The 23,726-nt window shown below is 38.1% G+C and overlaps 1 protein-coding gene across 16 annotated transcripts in view; it reads right to left on the bottom strand.

Moving 5' to 3' along the window:
- The window catches only part of LARS2 (leucyl-tRNA synthetase 2, mitochondrial), a 344,490-nt gene that overhangs the window by 133,600 nt on the left and 187,164 nt on the right, over positions 1-23,726 (bottom strand). For all 16 annotated transcript variants that reach the window (XR_009155147.1, XM_058183693.1, XM_058183694.1 and 13 more), the window contains one exon: positions 20,388-20,491. Coding sequence is in view for 15 of the 16 variants with exons in the window: in XM_058183693.1 (XP_058039676.1) it covers positions 20,388-20,491 (104 nt within the window). In the remaining variant the exon portion in view is untranslated. The remainder of the gene's footprint in view (positions 1-20,387; positions 20,492-23,726) is intronic.

The raw sequence follows: 23,726 nt of genomic DNA, 5'->3' as shown, positions 1-23,726 counted from the left end.
CTGGGCCTTTCCAAAACTTTGATCTATTTCTGGTGAATTCATTCTTTTATTGATTTAGGGGTATGCTTTGGATAATTGACACGTTGAATGTGAAATTCCTCTTCATCTTCAGCATTTTACTAGAGGCATGAAAGTTTTGTGCCAAAATTAACTGATATTTGGAATTATCCATAATTCCTTCCACCTTCACTGAAGCCCCAGTTCCAGTTGAAGAAAAGCAGCCACAGAGCATAATGTTGTCACCATCATGCTTCACTTTTGGTGATGTGCAGTGCTGTTTTTGTGCCAAATGTATTTTTTGGAATTATGCCAAAAAGTTCAGGCTTGTCTCATCACACCATAATACATTTTCCACATACTTTTGTCAGATATGTGGGTTTTTGCAAAATGCAGTTGAGTTTGGATGTTTTTCTTGAAAGAAAAGATTTCTGTCTTGATACCATATCTCACAGTCCAGACATAAGGGAGATTGTCATCACATGCAGTATACATAACCATACTTGCCAAAAATTCCTGAAACTCCTTTAAAGTTGCTAAAGGCCTCTTGGCAGACTGTAGAATCAGTTTTCTTCTTGTTTTTTTCATCTGTTTTGGAGGGACATTCATTACTTGGAAACTGTTGTTCCATATTTTCTCCACATATTAATGGCTGTCTTAACTTTGTTCCATGTTATATCCAATGCCTTGAAAATTTTTCTTTTCTGACTGATACCTTCCAGGAATGAGATTCCTTTGATGCTGTATATGCTCTTTGGGTTTTGCTGAAGGAGGCAACTGAATAAATATCAAAATAGCCTATTAGAACAGCTGAACTTTATATGGGCTTGATCAGAATAATTTAATTAGCAAATGTGTACTATTATTTAACATTAGTTCAAATGTAATTAGTTAATTCTGAAGACAACTACATCCCTACTTATAGGAAGATATACACACTTATGCAACCTCATTATTATAAGTTTTTTTAGTTTTATTTTTCCCATTGAAAGATTTCATTTTGTTTTTTTAATTGAATTATACAGCTTATGCATTGGCATCCTTCAGTCTCAAAAGACTATGGTATCGTGCTATGGGGAGAGGTCCTAAAACAATATCTAGTGTGGCTAAAAAGGCCAATTCAAGAATGGCAATCCCTTCCACATTAAGGGCAGTCCCCAGATTTTGACTAGCCTGCCCAGCCCCCAGATTTTGCTGGTTCTGGGACTGCCTCTTTTCCTCAGCCTGCCGAACAAATGTCTCTTTGAATTGGAGAAGGCCATGCTGTATCTTTAGCCTCCAAGCTGAGAGATCGGAGGTCAGGGTTTCCCAGTTGTTAATGTCCATTCCCAGGGTCTTTAGGTCCCTCTTGCAGATATCCTTACATTGCAGCTGTGATCTCCCTCTGAGGTGCTTTCCCTGCACCAATTCTCCATACAGGAGATCTTTTGGAATCCGACCATCAGCCATTCTCATGACATGCCCAAGCCAGCGTAGATGTCGCTGTTTCAGTAGTAAATACATGCTAGAAATTCCAGCACGTTCCAAGACTGCACTATTTGGAACTTTGTCCTGCCAGGTGATGCCAAAAATACGTCCGAGAGAGCGCATATGAAAGGTGTTCAACTTTCTTTCCTGCTGTGTGTAGGGTCCAAGACTCATTGCAGTACAACAGTGTGCTCAAGACGCAGGCTCTATAGACCTGGATCTTTATATGTTCCGTCAGCTTCTTATTAAGCCATACTCTCTTTGTAAATGGTGGCTGCTTTACCAATTCAGCTCAGTATCTAAAGAGAGAGTATCTGAGATAGTTGAGCCGAGGTACATAAAGTCATGGACGACTTCCAGTTCTTGTGCAGAGATTATAATATAGGGAGGTGAATCCATGTCCTGACCCATGACTTGTGTTTTTTTCAGGCCGATTGTTAGTCCAAAGTCTTGGGAGGCCTTGCTAAACTGTCCATAAGTTGTTGAAGGTCTTCAGCAGAGTAAGCAGTGACAGCATCATCGTCAGCAAAGAAGAAATCCTGAAAGCATTTCAGCTGGACTTTAGATTTTGCTCTCAATCTAGAGAGATTGAAGTTTTCCATCTGATCTGGTCCAGAGGTAAATACCCTCTGTTGCAGTTCCAAAAGCATGTTTCAGCATGACAGCAAAAAAGATGCCAAATAAAGTTGCCACGAGGACACAGCCCTGCTTCACTCCACTTTGAATATCAAAGGAATCTGATGTTAAGCCATCAAAAACTACAGTGCCCTTCATTTCCTCGTGAAAGGACCTGATGATGTAGAGGAGCTGAGGTGGACATCCAATCTTGGGGAAAATTTTATAAAGACCGTCCCTGCTAACCAAGTCAAAAGCCTTCATAAGATCTATGAAGGCTACGAAAAGTGGCTGTCTTTGTTCCCTGCACTTCTCCTGCAACTGTCTAAGAGAAAATACCATGTCAATAGTGGACCTGTTGGCTTGAAATCCATACTGTGATTCTGGATAGACTCTCTCTGCAAGCACCTGGAGCTTCTTCAGTATGACACAGGCAAGCAACTTCCCTACAACACTGAGAGATGCTGCGGTAGTTGTTACAGTCACCCCTGTCACCTTTGTTCTTGTACAGTGTGACAATATTTGCATCCTTCATGTCCTATGGTACTCCACCTTCTCTCCAACAAATACAGAAGATTCCATGCAGTTCAGTGGGGATGTTCTCTTTGCAGCACTTCAGAACTTAAGCAGGAAAGTTATCTTTCCCGGTGCTTTGCCAGAGGCAACGGAATCCAGGGCCGCATTTAGTTCTTCTAAAGTTGGTTCACTGTCACCCTCCAAAGTACTCAATGTTATTTAATGCTTCTTCAGTTACCACATTTTCTCTGGAATATAACTCAGAGTATTGCTGCACCCAGCGTGCCATTTGCTGTCTCGGTCCTGGATAACCTCACCTGTAGCAGACTTCAGAGGGGTAGATTTCTTTTATGCTGGACCTAAGGCCTGCTTGATGCCATCATGCATCATAGCAGCCTGTGTCAGCTGCTATCCAAGAACAAAGCTGCAACCAATAATCATTAGCATATCTCCTGGTGGTCTGTTGGACTTTGCTATGAGCAGCTCGCAGAAACTGTAGGTTGTGCTCACTGGAACAGGCTTTATATGCAATTAGAGCTCTCATTTTTTCCTCGATGGCTGGCATCAACTCCTCCAAATGTGCTTCAAACCAATCTGCTATCTTTCTGACCTCCTTACCAAATACTGACAAGGCAGTGTTATAAACAGCATTCTTGAAATATTCCCATCATTCAGATGCATTTACTTCAGCTGGGCCTGGGAGAGTTTCCTTGAGTGCTTGTGCAAATTCCTCCACTTTGCCCTGATTGTGGATCTTGTTGATGTCAATTTGTGGTCTTCTTTCCTTCTTTGAGTGATGCAATCTCTTTGTTTGCAGTTTTATTGTGCTGCACACTAAAGAGTGGTCTGTATCACAATCAGCACCCTGATAGCTGGGTGTGATTGTAATATTAGGGAGGTTGGAGCACCTGGTAAGAATCAAATCAAGTGCCAAGGCTTCGATATTGGATGTCTCCAAGAGACTGTGTTGAGGCTTTGTTTTAAAGTATGTATTGCTAACACAAAAACCATAGTAGCAGCAAAACTCCAGCAGGCACTGGCCATTTTCGTTCATCTTCCCGATGCCAAACTGACTTAAACAAGTGGGCCAAGAACTATAATCAGCTCTGACTCTGGCATTGAAATTGCCAAGGATAAACAGTGGTTCTTTCTCAGGGATTTTCTTGATAGTAGCAGCCAGATCGTCATAGAATTTGTCTTTGGATTCTACTGAAGATGATAATGTCGGTGCATATGGGCTAGTAAGAATAACCAGCCCTGCTGATGAGTGGAGATGCAAGGACAGAATTCTTTCACTTCCTGCAGCAGGTGGAGTAATGGATTCTAGTAAAGTGTTTTTGATCGCAAAGCCAACCCCATATTCCCTAGACTCGTTTGATGGTTTTCCCTGCCAGAAGAATGATAAGTTTCTCTCTTTAACAGATCCCAAGTCTAACAGTCTTGTCTCTTGGAGGGCAATGATGTCCATCTGCAGTCTGCTCAACTCCATGTCAATGGCAGCTGTCTTACACATGTCATCTATCTTTTGGAAATTGTCAGAAAGGCTGGGAGTCAATATCCAAACATTCCAGGTGCCCAACTTTAGGGTTAAAGTTTTCTTATGTTTGTTGCATGGTGCAAAGTTATTGATCTGCTTGTTGGCTTTGACCCTAAACCCCACGCACCCTGTGAGGTTAACAGACTGGCGGGGCAGCACCTTACTGGCTGGGGGCTGCTCAGCTTAAGGTGGGCGATAGCTGCCCAATGAGGTATAATGACCTCTCCCACCGACAAAAGTGGCCCCTGGTGTCATGCTCTATGCCAATCAAGCTAAGACTTTTAACCGGAAGCTGCCACTTCCCGTGTTGTTTCAATGCTGTATGCAAAGCTGGACTGTCCTCTCCAGAGTATTTGGCCTGGGTAAATTAATAAGGAGGATAGACCATTAACAAAGCAGCAGATCCCCCTATCCACATTGCTGAAATAGTTTAATGGAACGGCAAAGTCGATACGATTAGTTCCAACTGCATCGCAAGAGTTACCAGAACATGATTATACACAGTCATGGACTGCTTCCAGGACTCCAGCTCTGGATATTGCCTCAAGGTTGACTCCTGAAGCCTTTTCCAGTAGTAGATATAGCCACAAGGCAGTGGAGGTTTGTAATCAGTTTCCCTTCTCCTAGAAAATGGTTCTGCCATTTTATCTGCCGGCAGAATGGCAGAGATACAGGTGATATATTATATTAATGGTTTAAAAATTCTGAAGTGATTTATTTTGGTCAGAAATCAAAAATGTAGTATTTTAACAGGGATTTATAGGGTTTTTTATACCCACTGTATCTAAAATACAGATATCATATCTGTAGCAACATCACTAGAGATTTCATGAAATAGAGAAGGTGTTTGTGTTAAACCTGGAGAAAACCATTATATCACAGAGATCCTGCTGAACCATTTCAGATCAGCTATGGTACAGTAGACAACTTTGCTTGTTTTAGATTTCAGACAAAACAAAATCCAGACAGATAAGTCAGGCAAGGTTAGCACACATTGCCTCTTCATTTTCTGCCTTCCCATAGAAATTTCCAGCACAGAGAAAAGGGGAGTGGCCAATGTTGTGGTGGGACAGCGGATCCCGGTGCTCTGGAGAAAACGCAGATATCCCAGCCATTTGGGGCTCCTCTATGGACCATAGCTGTCTTGTAGAGACAGCGAAGAAAAGAGGCACAAACCAGTGCGAACAGGGAAGTTGCAAATTTCCTGGAGTGCTGGGATTAGCCCGACCCAATGGCATGGGAAGACAGCCATTAGGAGCTGTCAAAAGCTGGGGCGGCCACACAAAAAGACTTGAACAGGAGCAGTGATTGAATGGAGTATTGCTACCAGGTGAGTGATTGGCCAACTCACAGGTAAGAAATTTTTTTTCAAAGCTTAAAAGGAGTTTCAACTTGACATTAGTGGCTAATTGGCACGTGGAAATATAAAATGAAGGAATCAAAAGCAAAGCGGAACTTTGAGATTAAAGTCCTAAAAAGAAAACTTTCCATCTAGATTTAAAACTGGTTTTGGAAGAAATTAAAAATAATAAAAGGAAAAGAAAATTGAAGGAAAACATCTTTTGCCAACAAAAGGATTGAGACAGGAAGCAATTATCTTTGTGGATTAACAAGTGACATTTTGTTGCTGAGGAATTTCTGAATTGGAGAGAGACATCTGCTGGAGGAAAGAAAGTAACGCATCATTTAGACTAACGTGGGAAAATCAGAAGGACTTGCAGCGTGATTTTAAAAAAAGAGAGTGGAATCAACAAAGACTTCAATTGGAACAGTTTAAAGGAACATCTGAATTGGATATTTTCTGGAAATAAAAAAGAAAAGAAAAAAGGGACATTATATGGACTTGAATTTGAACTATATATAAGTTAAAATAATAAATTTGAAAATCTTTTCTCCTTAAATAGAGAACATGGAGAGTTGGGAGGATGAGTATGAGGAACTAAGGGAAATGCTTCAAATGGTGCGAGAATCTTTTAAGGGAAACAAAGAAGCAGAAGCATGGTTAAAATGTAAAAAAATAACTATGAGGGAGAAGCAAGAGGAACAAGAATACAATGCTGAAAGGGAAATAATTGAAGACAATTATACAGATGAAGACAGAAATATAGATGATTACACTGGGATTGACAGTGAAAAAAATGGATAGGGGAAAGTATATTTAAAACAAGAAGAGAAAAGAAGGCAGTGGGAAAAGATTGAGGGGGAAAATTAAAAGAGTGAAAAAAATAAATGATTACACTGGGATTAACAGTGACAGAGTTAAATTAGATAGGGGAGAGTATCTCTCAAGGAAGAAGAGAAGACTTCCGGTGGTGCCGCTTTCTTCGCTGGATGCCTGTAAAGGCGCCCCATGCTGAGGTATCGTAAAAGCCGGCGAAAACAGCTAAAATCAGCTGCTCGCCGGCTTGAAGTACCCTCCCTGGGAGAAAGGGAAGGGAAAGAGCAGCGGAAAAGTGGTAGAACTCCCCAGAGGCTTTGCTTTGTGAAAGTGAAGCCTCGGAGGGTCGAGTCCCGCATAACTCTGCTGAGCTCCGAATCCAGCACGCTCCTGTAGTAGCAGAAAAAGAAGAAAGCGTCCACCTCTGCTCAAGTGATTTTTCTTTGGATTTCTGGATGCAGATGGAACAAACACAAGTGATCAATCATTGGGATTGCAAGTAATGAACCTGACTTCTACCCTTTAAGAAAAGAAATTTTCAATTGTTTCGATTAAGATTGCTGAAAATGGCGTCTGAGAAAAATTGAAAGTTGGAAGTTGTTTGTGTAATCAAGTGGAGAGTGTATTTGTGGACTCTTAAAGTGGTAGCTCTCCTATATTGAAAGGAAGATAGAAGATAGAAAAAGTTTTTTTTTATTTTACATCCTTGATTCTGACTTTATAACTGAACTTTAATTTGGAATTTGAAATGGCTTCTAAACCACCTAAGCCTACAACAAGAAGGGGATCTGAAGTGGGTATGGAAGATATGTTTAAAGAACAGACAAAAATATTTGAAGAAAGGTTTAAAGAAGTTATGAATCATTTTGAACTGACTAGAGAGGAAATGAAAGAAAATAATAAAAAAATAAGAGATGATATTTTGATGGCTTTTCAAGGTTTGGAAAAGAATTTGGAGGTTTTGGAAGAGAAAGTGGAAGAAATTAATCAATCTAATCAGCATTTGGAAAATAAAATGGAACAATTGCAAATAAAAGTGGACAAAAATGAAGATCAGGTGGTGGTGTTACAATACAGGGTGATGGAAGGGGCTTTAAGAATCGGAGGCTTACAGGAAGTAAAAGATGAAGACCTTAAGAAAATTTTATCATAGGGTTTGGTTGAAAGGTTAGGACTTGATCCACAAGAAGTTGCTTTTCAAATTGACAAAGTATATAGGATTAAGTCATAGATTGCTAGACAAAAAAAATTCCCAAGAGATATTGTGGTTTATTTCTTGACAAGAACAATGAGAAATCAAATTCTGCAAGCCACGTATCAGAAAAAGTTTCAAATAGCAGAACAAGAAGTGATGGTTCTGAAAGAGATTCCCCCTAAGATGTTAAAAGACAGGAAAGAGTTTATATTTTTTACACAAGAGCTCAAGAATCGTCAGATTCAATTTAGATGGGAGGTTCCAGCTGGTCTCACAGTGTTTTTTCAGGGAAGGAGATATTGTATTGAAACTGTGTTGAAAGCGAAAGATTTCCTTTTCAATGTTGATCCCGAAGCAACAGATAAAAGCCCACAAGAGAGACAAATGAGTATGGAAGCTGACGTGGCCCCTTTGATGTTATTATCCCAAGAACAGCCACAAGAACAAAGGATGACAAGGGCAGCTACTAAGCATGGGCCGTGATAGCTCAGGCTGATAAGAAGCCTGTTATTAGAACACAGCAGCCTGCAATTACTGCAGGTTCAAGCCCGGCCCAAGGTTGACTCAGCCTTCCATCCTTTATAAGGTAGGTAAAATGAGGACCCAGATTGTTGGGGGGGCAATAAGTTGACTTTGTAAATATACAAATAGAATGAGACTATTGCCTTATACACTGTAAGCCGCCCTGAGTCTTCGGAGAAGGGTGGGATATAAATGTAAATAAAAAATAAATAAAGAAAGAAAAGGAGGATCAACTTCAAAGTAAAAGTCAAGATTCTACTACAGAAGCAAAAGCAGTGGGAGGAGCGAGGCCGAAGACAAAGGGGAGTGACGATCTTCAGCTGATTGCTCAAAAGGTTCGGGAGGCCACAGATGGCAAATAAAATCCTGACTTGGAATGTTAATGGTTTGAATTCAGCGCAGAAAAGAAGAAAAATATTTCATTATTTGAGACAATTTAAAAATGATGTGATTTGTTTACAAGAGACACATATTAAACTATTAGCTAATAAGCTCAAAATTAGGTAAACACTTTGTTGCTTCAGCTTTAGATAAGAAAAATGGTATAGTGGTATATTTGAGAAAATATATACCAGCCAAATTAATTGAAGCAGATATCCAAGGGAGATATATAGCTATTGAACTTGTGTTAGAAGGAAAAAAGACATTCTTGATTGGTATATGTGCACCTAACCAGCAACAAGAAAAATTCTATAGGATGTTGCATGATAAGCTGACTCTTTATAAATCATTTATAAATCATTGTAAATCATTATAAATAAGTATAAATCATTATAAATCATTTATTATACTAGGGGATTGGAATGGTGTAATAGACATCTGAAAGGATAAAAGAATTCTAAGAAAATTCTTACACATGCAAAGCTGCCCAAATCTTTTTTTGAGATGATGGAAGATTTTGAGTTGAGAGATGTATGGAGAATGCGGAATCTGGAAATATAGAGATTTTACTTTTTTTTCTGATAGGCATCAATCTTTTTCACGTATTGATTTTATATTAATCATTAATGATTTGCTTCTTAAGGTGAAGAAAATGAAGATATTTCCAAGGTGTTTATCTGACCACAGTCCAGTATGGTTGGAATTGCAACAAGAAAAAGGTGGTAGAAAATCCTGGAGAATAAATGAAAATTTGTTTAGATATGAAGATAATGTAAATCAATGTAAAAAAGAAATGAAATAATTTTTTGATGATAATTTGAATAGGGGAACAGCAATAGAAATGGTTTGGGACGCAAGTAAGGCCCTTATAAGTGGAGTCTTAATATATATGAATAATAAACAGAGAAGTAAACAACAAAAACAGTGTAGGTATTTAGAAGAGGAAATCCAAAAAAAACAACAATTATTAATACATAATCCACATGATCAAAAACTAAAAGATGCAGTAAAGATACTACAGAGTCAATTTAATATGATAATGGCAGACCAGGTGGCAACAAACATACAGTATGCTAAACATAATACTTTTTGTAATGCAAATAGACCTGGTGGATGATTAGCATATATCTTAAGGAAAAAACAAAAGCGCGTATTATAGAAAAAATAGAATATAAAGGTAAAGAGAGATATCAACAGGATAAAATTAAAAAAGCTTTTTTAGAATATTATACAAATTTATATGCTAAAGATACAATCTTGAACATGGATATTGATAAATATTTGAAAGAGTACAAGGTAAAGGTTTAACCTTAGAACAAAGGGAAGAATTGAATCGGCCTATAACTTCTGAAGAAATTATTTTGACAATAAAACAATTAAAAATGGGAAAAAACCCGGTACGGATGGACTTACAGCAATTTATCTCATGATTTATCATGAGATTTATAAAGGGGAGGCAGATGAGGAATAATGTTAGACAGATTGTAAATTTAATGGAATATTTAGAAAAGAACAATCAGATTTCTGCAGCATTTATTTTTTTGGATGCAGAGAAAGCCTTTGATCGCCTGCATTGGGAATTTTTATTTAAATTAATAGATAAAATGCAATTTGGAGATTGTTTTATGAGAATAATTAGAACGATTTATGGAGAGCAAACAGCCCAGATAATAGTTAATGGTAGTTTGACAGAAGTTTTTAAGATTGCGAAAGGAACAAGACAGGGATGCCCCCTATCATCATTATTGTTTATTCTAACTCTGGAGCCATTACTGAATAAAATAAGAAAGGTAAAGGAGATAGAGGGAATTAAAATTAGACAACATGAGTATAAAGTGAGAGCGTTTGCTGATGATTTGATGATTATTTTGTCAAATCATATAAACTCAAGTGTATGTTTGGAAATAATTGATCAATATGGAAAAGTTTCAGGGTTTAAAGTAAATCAGAAAAAAACAAAAGTGATAACAAAAAATATGACTAGAAAACAAAAGAAAAATTAGAGGAAACAACAGGATTTGAAATTGTAAAAAAGGTCAAATACCTAGGGGTTTATATTACTTCTTCAAATGTGAAATTGTATAAGAATAATTTTGAGGTATTATGGCAAAAAGTTCAGAAGGAAATGCTCAGTTGGAAAAAATTACAATTATCATTATTGGGGAGAATAGCAGCCATTAAAATGAATGTTTTAACTAGATTTTTATTTTTGTTTTAGATGATACCAATAATTAAGAAAGATAAAAATTTGGAAGAATGGCAGATTGGAATTAATAAATTTATATGGGGAGGTAAAAAAGCGAGGGTTAAAATGAAAATAATTTAAGACATATGGGAAAGGGGAGATTTAAAAATGCTCAATTTTAAATTATATTATGAAGCAGCTGCTCTTTCGGTAATAAGTGATTGGTTTAACTTAACGGAGGAAAGGATTTTGAATATAGAAGATTATGATTTACTATATGGATGGCATGCATATTTATTGTATGATAAAAAACTGGATAGAGCCTTTAAGAATCATGTGTTAAGAATTGCTCTTCTGCGTGTCTGGAAGAAATACTATTACAAGTTGAATTATAAAATTCCTATTTGAGCAAACCCCAGGCATGCAATAGAGAATATAAATATAGAACAGAAACAGGAAATGATTACTTATAAAGAACTTTTATATTTTGAGAGAGGTAATTTACAATTAAAATCCTTGCAACAATTAAAAGAAGACGGAAGAAACTATACTTGGTTCCAATATGGGCAATTACGAGCTAGGTGGAAAGAAGACCAGAAAATTGGTATCATGTAGAATGAAGAAAACTTGGTAAAACACATTATAAATCAAACTCAGGCGCATATAAAGAGATTGTATAATGTGTTGCTAGAAATAGACTCCGAAAGGGATTTAATAAAGGATTGTATGATAAAATGTGCACAAAATATTCAAGAACCACTATTTTTGGAAACTTGGGGAAAAATTTGGGTTAGAAATGTTAAATTTACGCAAACACAGAACTTGAGGGAAAATTTTTATAAAATGTTTTATAAGTGGCACTTAGACTCTAAGAAATTATCATGTATGTATCCAGATATGCAAGCGAAATGTTGGAGATGTAATTGTGATGATGCTACATATTTTCATACTGGGTGGACTTCTAAGAAGATAAGGCTTTTTGGATAAGGATCTGGTGGATTATACAAAATGTTTTGAAAAAGAAGATAAAGTTCCTACCACAATTTTTCTTATTAGGAATTATTACGGACTGTACAGTAATTGAGACTAAGTTGATTTTAAATTTAATAACAGTGGCAAGACTACTGATAGGACAATACTGGAAGAAAAAAGAGTTACCTACAATAGAAGAATGGATATTGAAAGTTGTTAATTTGGCTGAGATAGCTAAAATCTCAGCCTTTTTGAAAGACACTACACAAGAAAAATATCTGAATGGAAAAAATGGATTGAATATACGCAAAATAGATATCAGATTAAGAGATATCAGATTGCTTTTGAATGATTAGGATGTATTTATCTTTGATTTGTATGGGGGAAGTTAGGATTTGAGAAGGGGGGATTATAATTTGTATTAGGGAAAATTTAGCGAATGATTGTTTTTTCTTTTGAACTATACCTTGTGTTTGTTCTGGGAAGTCGGGGGGGGGAGGGAGGAGGGTGGTTTTGGAGGGAGGGGGAAGGGGATGGAGGGGGGAAGGGGAAAAAGGGGTGGGTGAAAATTTTTGTAAAAACTTTTTCAATTAAAAAAAAGGAAGAAGAGAAGAGGAGGAAATGGGGAAAGATTGAGGGGAAAAATCAAAATAGTAAAAAGTAGAGAAAGGATGTGGAAAGGAAGATATAAGAAAGAGAAGAAAAAGAAGATAAGAAAATGGGAGAAAGGAAGGAAAATATTAAAAAATGGAAGTTTGGAAAGTTTAAAGGAGAATTGTTAAAAGGGGAAGAAAAATGAATAGTAAAAAAGAAATTAAAAGATGTAGAAAGGGTATGTAAGAAGTAAATTAGAAGAAATATATAGATTATTAAATAGAATAGAATGAGACTATTGCCTTATACATTGTAAGCCGCCCTGAGTCTTCGGAGAAGGGCGGGGTATAAATGTAAACAAACAAAAAAAAAAAATTATTGTAAAGGAAATAGATGAAATGTGAAAGATACAATGGGATATATGTTTTATCGTTTGAGGATGCATGGTATTGGAAAGAATTATAATAAATGGTAAAGAAATGAATTTTAAATATAGAAAAGAACAAAGAAATTAATTGACATCAAGATACAAAATTGAAAAGAAGCAAAAAAGAAAGAAATACATTATTTAAGAGAAATATTCCAGCAGATAAAATATGAAAGTTAGAATGGTTTATAGGTAAAAATAATTGAAAATGAGATGTAAAATGGAATAAAATTGAAATGTTAGTAAATGATGTACCTTAATGTAAGAGAAAAATAATTACTGTTGAACTGGAAATAAGAATTTAAAGAAAATAAGAAATGGAAGGTTGTAATTATTAAAGGGTTGTAAAGCAAAAATAGAACAAGATGAAAATGTTAATAACTAAAATATATGAAGGGAATTCTGAGAAATAGACTCAACAAATGGGAAAATTGGGGTTGTCTGGACACCATAGTAGAAAAATCAAAATGAATACAGCAACAGAGAGAGACAAGGAGGAGGAGAGAGGTAAGAAAGGGTGAAGGAGAGAGACAGAGAAAAAAGAAAGGGAGAGGAGAGGAAGAAAGGGAGGGGAAATAAGAGTATGAGAGAAGGTTAGAATGGAAAGAAGAATGGAGGAGGGGGAAAGGAAGGTGATGTAGAGAAAGAGTAGGAGAGGAGAGAAGAAAGTAGGAAGGTTAAAAGAAGGAAGGGAGAGGATAAGAAAGGGAAGAAAGATTAAAAAATTACAGGATGAAATATTAGGCCCACTTAAAGAATTATTTAATCAGACACAACTAGAAGTGGGAATACCCCCGTCAGGGAAAACATCTTTTATTTCACTGATACCAAAAGAGGAGCAAGATTGCTCTAAACCCAGTAACTACAGGCCGATTTCACTTTTAAATAATGATTATAAGATTTTTGTTAAAATAATAGCAAATAGATTGTTAGTTTTACAACAAAGAATTCATACTGATCAATCTGATTTTATAAAAGGGAGGCAGATGAGGAATAATGTTAGACAGATTATTAATATATTGGAATATTTGGAAAAGAAGAATACTTCAGCAGCACTTATTTTTTTGGATGCGGAGAAGGCCTTTGATCGATTGCATTGGGATTTTTTATTTAAATTAATAGAGAAAATGCAATTTGGAGATTGTTTTGTTAGAATAATTAAAGCGATTTATGGAGAGCAAACAGCTCAGATTATAATAAATGGTAGTTTGACAGAAGTTATTAAGATTGCGAAAGGAACAAGACAGGGATGTCCCTTATCACCACTATTGTTTGTTTTGACTCTGGAACCATTATTAGATAAAATACAAGAATTAACGAAAATAGAGGGAATTAAAATTAGACAATATGAGTACAAAGTTAGAGCTTTTGCAGATGATGTAGTGGTTACTTTAACAAATCCTATAAATTCAAGTAGATCTTTGTTGGAAGCAATTGATAAATATGGAAAGGTATCAGGATTTAAAATAAATCAGAATAAAACAAAAGTGATAATCAAAAATATGTCTATACAACAGAAACAAAAACTAGAGGAAATAACAGGATTTGAGGTGGTAAAAAAGGTTAAATACTTAGGGGTTTATATTAGCTCATCGAACAAGAAACTTTATAAGAATAATTATGACTTGTTATGGCAAAAAGTTCAGAATGATATGAGTGTCTGGAAAAAATTGCAGTTGTCGCTATTGGGGAGGATTGCGGCTATTAAAATGAATGTGTTACCTAGATTTTTGTTTCTGTTCCAGATGATACCAATAATTAAGAAAGATAAAAATTTGGAGGATTGGCAGATTGGGATTAATAAATTTATATGGCAGGGTAAAAAGGCGAGGATTAAAATGAAAATAATACAGGACTCATGGGAAAGAGGTGGCTTAAAAATGCCTAATTTTAAACTATATTATAAAGCAGTAGCCCTTTCAGTAATAAGTGACTGGTTTAATTTAACGGAGGAAAGAATTTTGAACATAGAAGGTTATGACTTGTTATATGGATGGCATGCGTATTAGTTTTATGAAAAAAAAGTGGATAGGGCTTTTAAGAATCATGTGTTCAGAAGTGCTCTTTTGCGGGTCTGTAAAAAATATTCTTATAAATTAGATTACAAGATTCCTATATGGGTGAGCCCCAGACATGCAATAGAGAATATAAATATAGAACAGAAACAGGAAATGATAGAATAGAATAGAATAGAATTTTATTGGCCAAGTGTGATTGGACACACAAGGAATTTGTCTTGGTGCATATGCTCTCAGTGTACATAAAAGAAAAGATACGTTCATCAAGGTACAACATTTACAACACAATTGATGATCAATATATCAATGTAAATCATAAGGATTGCCAGCAACAAGTTATAGTCATACAGTCATAAGTGGAAAGAGATTGGTGATGGGAACTATGAAACAATTAATAATAGTGCAGATTCAGTAAATAGTCTGACAGTGTTGAGGGAATTATTTGTTTAGCAGAGTGATGGCCTTTGGGAAAAAACTGTTCTTGTGTCTAGTTGTTCTGGTGTGCAGTGCTCTATAGCGTCGTTTTGAGGGTAGGAGTTGAAACAGTTTATGTCCAGGATGTGAGGGATCTGCAAATATTTTCACGGCCCTCTTCTTGATTCGTGCAGTATACAGGTCCTCAATGGAAGGCAAGTTGGTGTTGTCAAGTATTGTGAGAGGTGGAAGTATGGAAGGGTTTCTCCTAAAGTCTACCACCATTTCTACGGTTTTGAGTGTGTTCAGTTCCAGATTGTTTTGGTTGCACCACAAGGCTAGTCGTTCGACCTCTTGTCTATATGCGGATTCGTCATTGTCTCGAATGAGACCAATCACTGTTGTGTCATCTGCGAACTTCAGTAGCTTAACAGATGGATCATTGGAGATGCAGTCATTGGTATACAGAGAGAAGAGAAGTGGGGAGAGCACACAGCCTTGGGGGGCCCCTGTGCTAATTATACAGGTATTATAAATGATTACTTATAAAGAACTTTTGTATGCTGAAGGAGGTAGATTGCAATTAAAATTATTACAGGTATTAAATGAAGAAGGGAGGAATTATACTTAGTTTCAATATGGGCAAATAAGTGCTAGATGGAAAGAAGATCAAAAAATTGGTATAATGCAAAGGGAGGAAAATTTAATAAAGCAAATTAGAAATCAGACCCAGGAGCATATAAAGAGATTGTATAATGTGTTGCTTGAAATAGATTCGGAAAAGGATTTGGTAAAGGACTGTATGATAAAATGGGCACAGAATATTCAGGAACCAATAATGTTGGAAACATGGGAGAAAATCTGGGTTAGAAATGTTAAGTTTACACAAGCACAGAATTTAAGGGAAAATTTTTATAAGATGTTTTATAGATGGCACTTAGATCCCAAAAAATTATCATGTATGTATCCTGATATCCAAGCGAAATGTTGGAGGTGTGATTGTGATGACGCTACATATTTTCATATTTGGTGGACTTGCAAGAAAATTAAGGCCTTTTGGATAAGAATTTGGTGGATTATTCAAAATGTACTGAAGAAGAAGATAAAGTTCCTGCCGCAATTTTTCCTTTTGGGAATTATAACGGATTGTACAGGGATTGAGACTAAATTGATTCTGAATTTAATAACAGCAGCAAGACTGTTGATTGGACAATACTGGAAGAAAGAAGAGGTACCTACAATAGAAGAATGGATACTGAAAGTCATTAATTTGGCTGAGATGGCTAAAATCTCAGCTTTTTTAAAAGATAATACGCAGGAAAGATATTTAATTGAATGGAAAAATGGATTGATTATCTACAAAACAGATATCAGATTAAGAAATATCAGATTGCCTTTGAATAATTAGGAAGTATTATTTTATGTAATAATAATAATAATAATAATAATAATAATAATAATAATAATAATAATAATAATAATAATAATAATAATAATAATAATAATAATAATTTAATTTGTATACCACCCTTCTCCCGAAGGACTCAGGGCGGTGAACAGGCAGATAAAATATAAATACACACAATAATTAAAAACATCCCTTAAAAAACTAATTTAAATGCCCAAAATGTTAAAAAACGTACTCCCCCGTAAAATCACAAAATTTTAAAAACCCATCCAATAAAAATAAAAATCAGGCTAGTCCAGCCATACGAAATAAATAAGTTTTAAGTTCGCGAAAGGTCCTAAGGTCAGGTAATTGTCGAAGTCCGAGGGAAGTTCGTTCCACAGGGTGGAGCTCCCACAGAGAAGGCCCTCCCCTGGGGCCGCCAGTCGACACTGTTTGGCTGGCGGCACCCTGAGGAGTCCTCTCTGTGGGAGCGTGCGGACGATGGGAGATAGAGGCCGGCAGTAGACGGTCCCGTAGATAGCCCAGTCCTAAGCCATGGAGCGCTTTAAAGGTGGTAACCAATACCTTGAAGCGCACCCGGAAAACAACAGGTAGCCAGTGCAGTCTGCGCAGGATAGGTGTTATGTGGGAGCTCCGAGACGCTCCCTCAATAACCCGCACAGCCGCGTTCTGAACTAGCTGAAGTCTCCGGGTGCTCTTCAAGGGGAGCCCCATGTAGAGAGCATTGCAGTAGTCCAGGCGAGAGGTAACGAGAGCATGAGTGACTGTGCATAAGGCATCCCGGTCCAGGAAGGGACGCAACTGGCGGATCAGGCGAACCTGATAAAATGCTCTCCTGGAGACAGTCGCCAAATGGTCTTCAAAGGACAACTGACCATCCAGGAGCACGCCCAAGTTGCGTACCTTCTCCATCGGGGCCAATGATTCACCCCCGACAGACAGCCACATCTGCAGCTGACTGTACCGAGGTGCCGGCATCCACAGCCACTCCGTCTTGGAGGGATTAAGTTTGAGCCTGTTCCTCCCCATCCAGACCCGTACGGCTTCCAGACACCGGGACAGCACTTCAACAGCTTCACTGGGGTGGCCCGGGGTGGAAAAGTACAGCTGGGTATCATCAGCGTACAGTTGGTATCTCACCCCAAAGCCACTGATGATTTCACCCAGCGGCTTCATATAGATGTTGAACAGGAGGGGTGAGAGAATCGACCCCTGCGGCACCCCACACATGAGGCACCTTGGAGTCGATCTCTGCCCCCCTGTCAACACCGTCTGCGTCCGATCAGAGAGGTAGGAGGAGAACCACCGATAAACGGTGCCTCCCACTCCCAACCCCTCCAACCGGCGCAGCAGGATACCATGGTCGATGGTATCAAAAGCCGCTGAGAGGTCTAATAGGACCAGGGCAGAGGAGTAACCCCTATCCCTGGCCCTCCAGAGATCATCCACCAGTGCGACCAAAGCTGTCTCCGTACTGTATCCGGGCCGGAAGCCGGACTGGAACGGGTCTAGATAGACAGCTTCATCCAGGTACTGGGGCAGCTGACATGCCACCACACTCTCTACAACCTTCGCCGTAAAGCAAAGATTGGAGACTGGCCGGTAGTTCCCTAAAACAGCTGGGTCCAGGGAAGGCTTCTTGAGGAGGGGTCCCCTCCCGCAAAGAAGCATTTGTAATCCCCTGGAGCCAGTCTCGTGTCACCTCCTGAGTAGCCAGTACTAACCAGGAGGGGCACGGATCCAGTAAACATGTGGTAGCGTTCAGCCTACCCAGCAACCTGTCCATGTCCTCGGGAGTCACAGGATCAAAGTCATCAAACCACCTCAACAAGACGGGCCTCAGAACCCTCGCCTGGATCTACCCAATTTTGATCCAATCCGTCCCGAAGCTGAACGATTTTGTCGTATAGATAACCGTTAAACTCCTTGGCACGCCCTTGTAGGGGGTCCTCCCGCCCCTCCTGTTGAAGGAGCGAGCGGGTCACCCGAAACAGGGCGGCCGGGTGGTTATCTGCCGACGCAATGAGGAGGAAGCGTGGGCAACCGCAACCCTCATTGCCACTAGGTAGGTCCTACTATAGGACCTAACTAGTGTCCGGTCAGCCTCAGAGTGGCTGGATCTCCAGGCACTCTCTAGGCATCTTCTCTGGCGCTTCATCTCCCTCAGCTCCTCGGAGAACCAAGGAGCTGGTTGAGACTGACGCCGGGTCAGAGGCCGCAAAGGCACGACACGGTCCAAAGCTCCAGCCACGGCCTGTTCCCAGGCCGCAACTAGCTCTTCAGTCGAGTCGTGGGCCAGGTGCTCGGGAAACGGCCCAAGCTCCGTCAGGAACCTCTCCAGGTCCATCAGGCGCCTGGGACGGAACCAGCGCATTGGTTCCGTCTCCCTGCGGTGGTGGGTAGCGGTCAGAAAGTCTAGACGAAGGAGAAAATGATCTGACCATGACAAAGGTTCAACAACTAAACCATTTAAATGTGATCATTAGACCACTGGCCAGAGATAAAAATCAGGTCTAGGGTACCTCCCCCGACGTGGGTAGGGCCGTCAATTAACTGAATCAGGTCCATGGCCGTCATGGAAGCCATGAACTCCTGAGCTGCTGAGGATGCTACGCCGGCTGATGGCAAATTGAAATCCCCCATGACCAACAGTCTGGGGGTTTCAACTGCCAACCCGGCCAGCAACTCCAACAGCTCAGGCAGGGCTGTAGTCACGCAGCAAGGAGCCAGGTACGTGATCAACAAGCCCACCTGAGTTCTACGACCCCACTTCACGAAGAGGGATTCACACCCAGCTATCTGAGACTGTAATGGGGAGGGGGTTGGGAGATGAAAAGATTTGGATGAGGTTAATTGGATTAGAAGGGAAAATTTTACTCTATGTTTGGTTTATGTATAACAATACCTTGTGATTGACCCGGGAAGCCGGGGGGGGGGGGGAAGGGAGGGGGGAAGGGGGTTTTCTGGGAGGGAGGGGGGGAAAAAGGGGGAAAAATGTTTTTGTTTTTTAAAACTTTTTCAATTAAAAAAAAAAGAAAGGGAAGAAAGATTGCTGTAAAATGGAAAAGATGAAATGGAAGAAAGACAACCCAGAACGCATTTGAATACATCAGGATAAAAATTGAATTAGCCAAAAAACAATAAAAAAGAATATATGTTACTTAAAATGCAGAAATTTGAACTTGAGGTTGAAAGAGGGTGTGGTTTATATAAATGAGCACAGAAGCATTAAGATTTTTTTTTTATTCAAAACGTTTTACAAAAAATTCCCTTTCCCCAACCCCTCCTTCACTAATCCTCCTCCCCTGACTTCCCAGATGAAGCACAAGGTATAGTTAAAAATAAAACAAACATATGCTAAGAAAATTTTCCCCCAAAACTATTATACCAGTTTTCCCTCTCTAGCTCTGACTTCCTCCTAACATAACCAAAATCCTTCAGAAAAAAAAAATAACAATTAACAGTAACAAAATATATAAATCAGAAGCATTAAGATTGTGATTAAAATATGGTAAAAGAATATTTTGGCAGAAATTGTAACTGAGCAAAATATATTTGGATATGTTAAGTTAAAGTATATAAGATATGATATGGCCAATACTCTTGTTCATAAACAATGTGTGTGTGTTTGGGGGTGGGGGACGGAATCAATAAAAATTGATTAAAAAAAAAAGAAATTCCCAGCACAGAATATCCAACTAAACTACCACGGACATTTTTATTTTCCCTTCTCTCCCTGTTAATTTCTGCCAAAAGCCCAAATACACTTTCTCCTCAGGATCTACTCTCCCTCTCAGCTACTACCAACATCCCAATGTGGCACATCACACTAGTCCCTCTAACAGCAATTCTTTTGGCTCCCTTCTGCACAAACAAGAGTCTCACAGACCAAACATGAATGTTTCAATTCAGATTCAGGCCACCCAAAGCTAACAGTTCCCATGCAAAACACTTTGCACATTGCTAAACCTCACTTACCAGAAAAATCAACTTCTTCTCTTTTCAAATACTTGCCCGTTTTTTGCAACTTGAATGTTTGATTCTTGATTAGTCCTTGAACTAAGAGCTTATGAAAAGGCTCTCTAAGGACAGAAAAATATTGAAGTGGTCAAGATACATTTCAAGAATATTCTATTTATATAATTTTGATGGTGGAATATCACAGTAAACATAGCAAACAGAGATTTTGGGATTTCCAAAGTCAACTATACATCAATATATTTGAAGGATTTTGAACCGGGGAATCAGAGAAAGGTAATATGGCTCATTACATAATGATAAGAAACATGAATGCAAAAGTATAATAAAATTAGGAGCTATTCAACAAGGTTACTATAAGGATATACACTATCTAGCCTTTCCGAATTTGGTGCTCTACAGTTCTATTGTTCTGCAATTTCCATATTTTCAAGCCAACTTGACTGTAGACATTTTGTTACACAGGCAGTAGTCTGGCCAATTTTTGGACAGTGAGTGTTCCTTGTTGGATAATCCCAATTCTGAATAGCAGGAAGGACTCAAGACTCAAGTCATAAAAACTGGGCAGATATTAAATTCAGACTTGGATGTCAATGCTCTCTCCAAGAACTCTTTTAGTCAAATATCCTTAATTCAGATTCTACTCCATTTCTTGGTGTCCAGTACATAAAACAAGATAAGTTAGGAAATGAATGCTGGATATCAAAGGCCTTTCAATGCATTCTTAAGTAGATAAATAAATGCAGTTGGATGATTTTAGTAAAAGAATATAATATAAAACAATACATGAAATAATACAGTACAATTTTCTAAAGTAATCAGGAATAATTGATGGAATTGATAAATAGCAAAAGGAGATTTTTTTTAATACACAGATGTTTTGCCATTAAAGATCAATCTATCTAAAACTTCAAAACTTTACATGGAAAAGTCAACTTAAGGTAAGATTATATACGATATGTAAGCTTAGACAGTCAGTTTGGTCTAGCGGTTAAGGCACCAGGTTAGAAAACAAGAAACGGTGAGTTTCTTGGACTTAGCCAAGAAAGCCAGCTGGATGACTTTGGGCCAGTCAGTTTCTCTCAGTTCAACATACCTCACACGGTTGTTATTGTGGGGAAAATATGAGCAGGAAGGTGTATATGTTTGCTGCCTTTGAGTTATTTGTAAGAATAATAAGGATGGGATGCAAATAAATAAACTCTTCCAGCTCAGAGTTGATCTTTCAGGAAATGTTTATCTTGATGTAGTGCAGATTCACATGTTACATTCTTGATTCAAGATAAATTTTCAGTTTGTGTTTGCCTGCAGAAATTGTTACTTGTAAAAGGTCGATTTTTTTTAACATCAACGGAAATAAATACAAAGTCTTGTTTGTAAAGATGAAGAAAATAATGAACAAATAGCATAAATAGAGTGCTTTTAAATGTATGAAAATTTGGAACCAGGTGAAACTGAATTATTTGAAACTGCTTCCTAGTCTACTTCCGTTTATTGTTCCATTTATTAGCAGTTATTTATTAATATTACAAACAGAGCTCCCTCTCCTGGTGATAGGAATGGCCACAAGCTAACTGCCTAAATTAATTTAATAGAAAAAATTGCTTCCAATTTTAGTCATGTTATATACTTTAGCACAATTCTGGACTCCTATTATTTTTAAGTAGTTAATTTTGTATCACTGTCTATCCTTTATTAGCTCTGATATAGCATAGTATTTCACTAGATCCCCTTTTTTGCTTGTTCTCCTGAGTAACAAATGAAATCACTTGACATGGAATTTAAAGAAGGGAAAAAAGAAAAATGAATATATCGATGATACATATACATATATAAAAGTATAAATGAAGGTACAGATTTTTATTGTTAAAGAGGAGTGGAAATCTCCCGTGTTAATCCTAGTTCAGAACAGTTAACCAGAAGCTTTCCCATCAAGATGCAGAAGAGGAAGATGGATACAAAGGCATCTCGCTGAGCTCCCTAGGTGATTTCCATTATAAAACATAAGCCACATAAAAGAAACTAAATGTGATTGGGCCAAAACAAAGCACTAGTACTACTGCTTTTCCACCCTTTTTTCATGTCTTTCTCCAGACGATATCTTTAGATAGTAAACCCTTGTAAAGATGAAGAAGAGGAACTAATGAGCAAAGAGCATAAAGACTTTTTAAAAAAACAAAATTATACATGAACTACTCCAGAACTCTTCATACTGAAGAATGGAAAAGAAATCCGTTAACAAAACAAATTGGATAAATGCAGCGGAGAGTATTTTGGCATAGTGGGTAATCTCTGTTTAGCCTTTTAACCTCTGATTTCATGCCCTTCTCCTTATTTCCATTCAATTCTTTTATTCTCCCTCCCGCTCTCTTCCTCCCTCTCTTCCTCTCTCTGAGAGAGAGAGGGAAGGAGGGAGAGAGAGAGAATTTATATTTTGCTGGGAGGCAGATTGAGGTCAAAAACACTGAATATATCAAAGTAGGGGTGAAATGCTCCCGGTTTGTACCGGATGGCCTGATCCGATAGCAATGGTGGGGGGTGGTTCGGAGAACCGGTAGCAAAAATCCCTGCCCCCACCACGCCACTTTTTTAAAAAGGAAAAAAAAAGCCTCTGGGATCATCAGAACCCTTTAAAAGCATTTTTTTACAACCTCTTCAGCTGAAGTTGTAGAAAAAATGCTTTTAAAGGGCTCCTCTGGTGATTCCAGCTGAGTTGCCTGATCATCAGAAGCTTTTAAAAGCATTTTTAAAAGCAAAACATGCTTTTAAAGGGTTCTGACGATCCCTGCTGTAAAAAATGCTTTTAAAAATTTATGGAGATCAGGCAACTCTGCTGGGATCGTCAGAACCCTTTAAAAGCATTTTTTCTACAACTTCTTTGTCCAAAGAGGTTGTTAAAAAATGCTTTTAAAGGGTTCAGCCAACTCAGCTGGGATCGTCAGAACCCTTTAAAAGCATTTTTTAAAAAACCTCTTCGGCCGAAGTTGTAGAAAAAATGCTTTTAAAAGGCTCCTCTGATGATTCCAGCTGAGTTGCCTGATCATCAGAAGCTTTTAAAAGCATTTTTAAAAGCAAAACATGCTTTTAAAGGGTTCTGACGATCCCTGCTGAGTTGCCTGATCGTCAGAACCTTTTAAAAGCATTTTTAATAACCTCTTCAGCCGAAGAGGTTGTAGAAAAAATGCTTTTAAAAGTAAAAAAAAAAGTCGGCCACGCCCACCCGATCACATTACCCCCCACACCAAGCCATACCCACAGAACCGGTAGTAACAAATTTTAGATTTCACCGTTGAGATCAAAGTTACTTCAAGAGTTTCATATGTGAGTGGCATCTTCCCA

Source organism: Ahaetulla prasina, chromosome 4 (genome assembly GCF_028640845.1).
Source record: "Ahaetulla prasina isolate Xishuangbanna chromosome 4, ASM2864084v1, whole genome shotgun sequence".
NCBI classification, from domain to species: Eukaryota; Metazoa; Chordata; class Lepidosauria; order Squamata; family Colubridae; genus Ahaetulla; species Ahaetulla prasina.
Note: the sequence above shows the minus strand (reverse complement) of the source record. Positions and strands in the feature narration are given on the sequence as shown.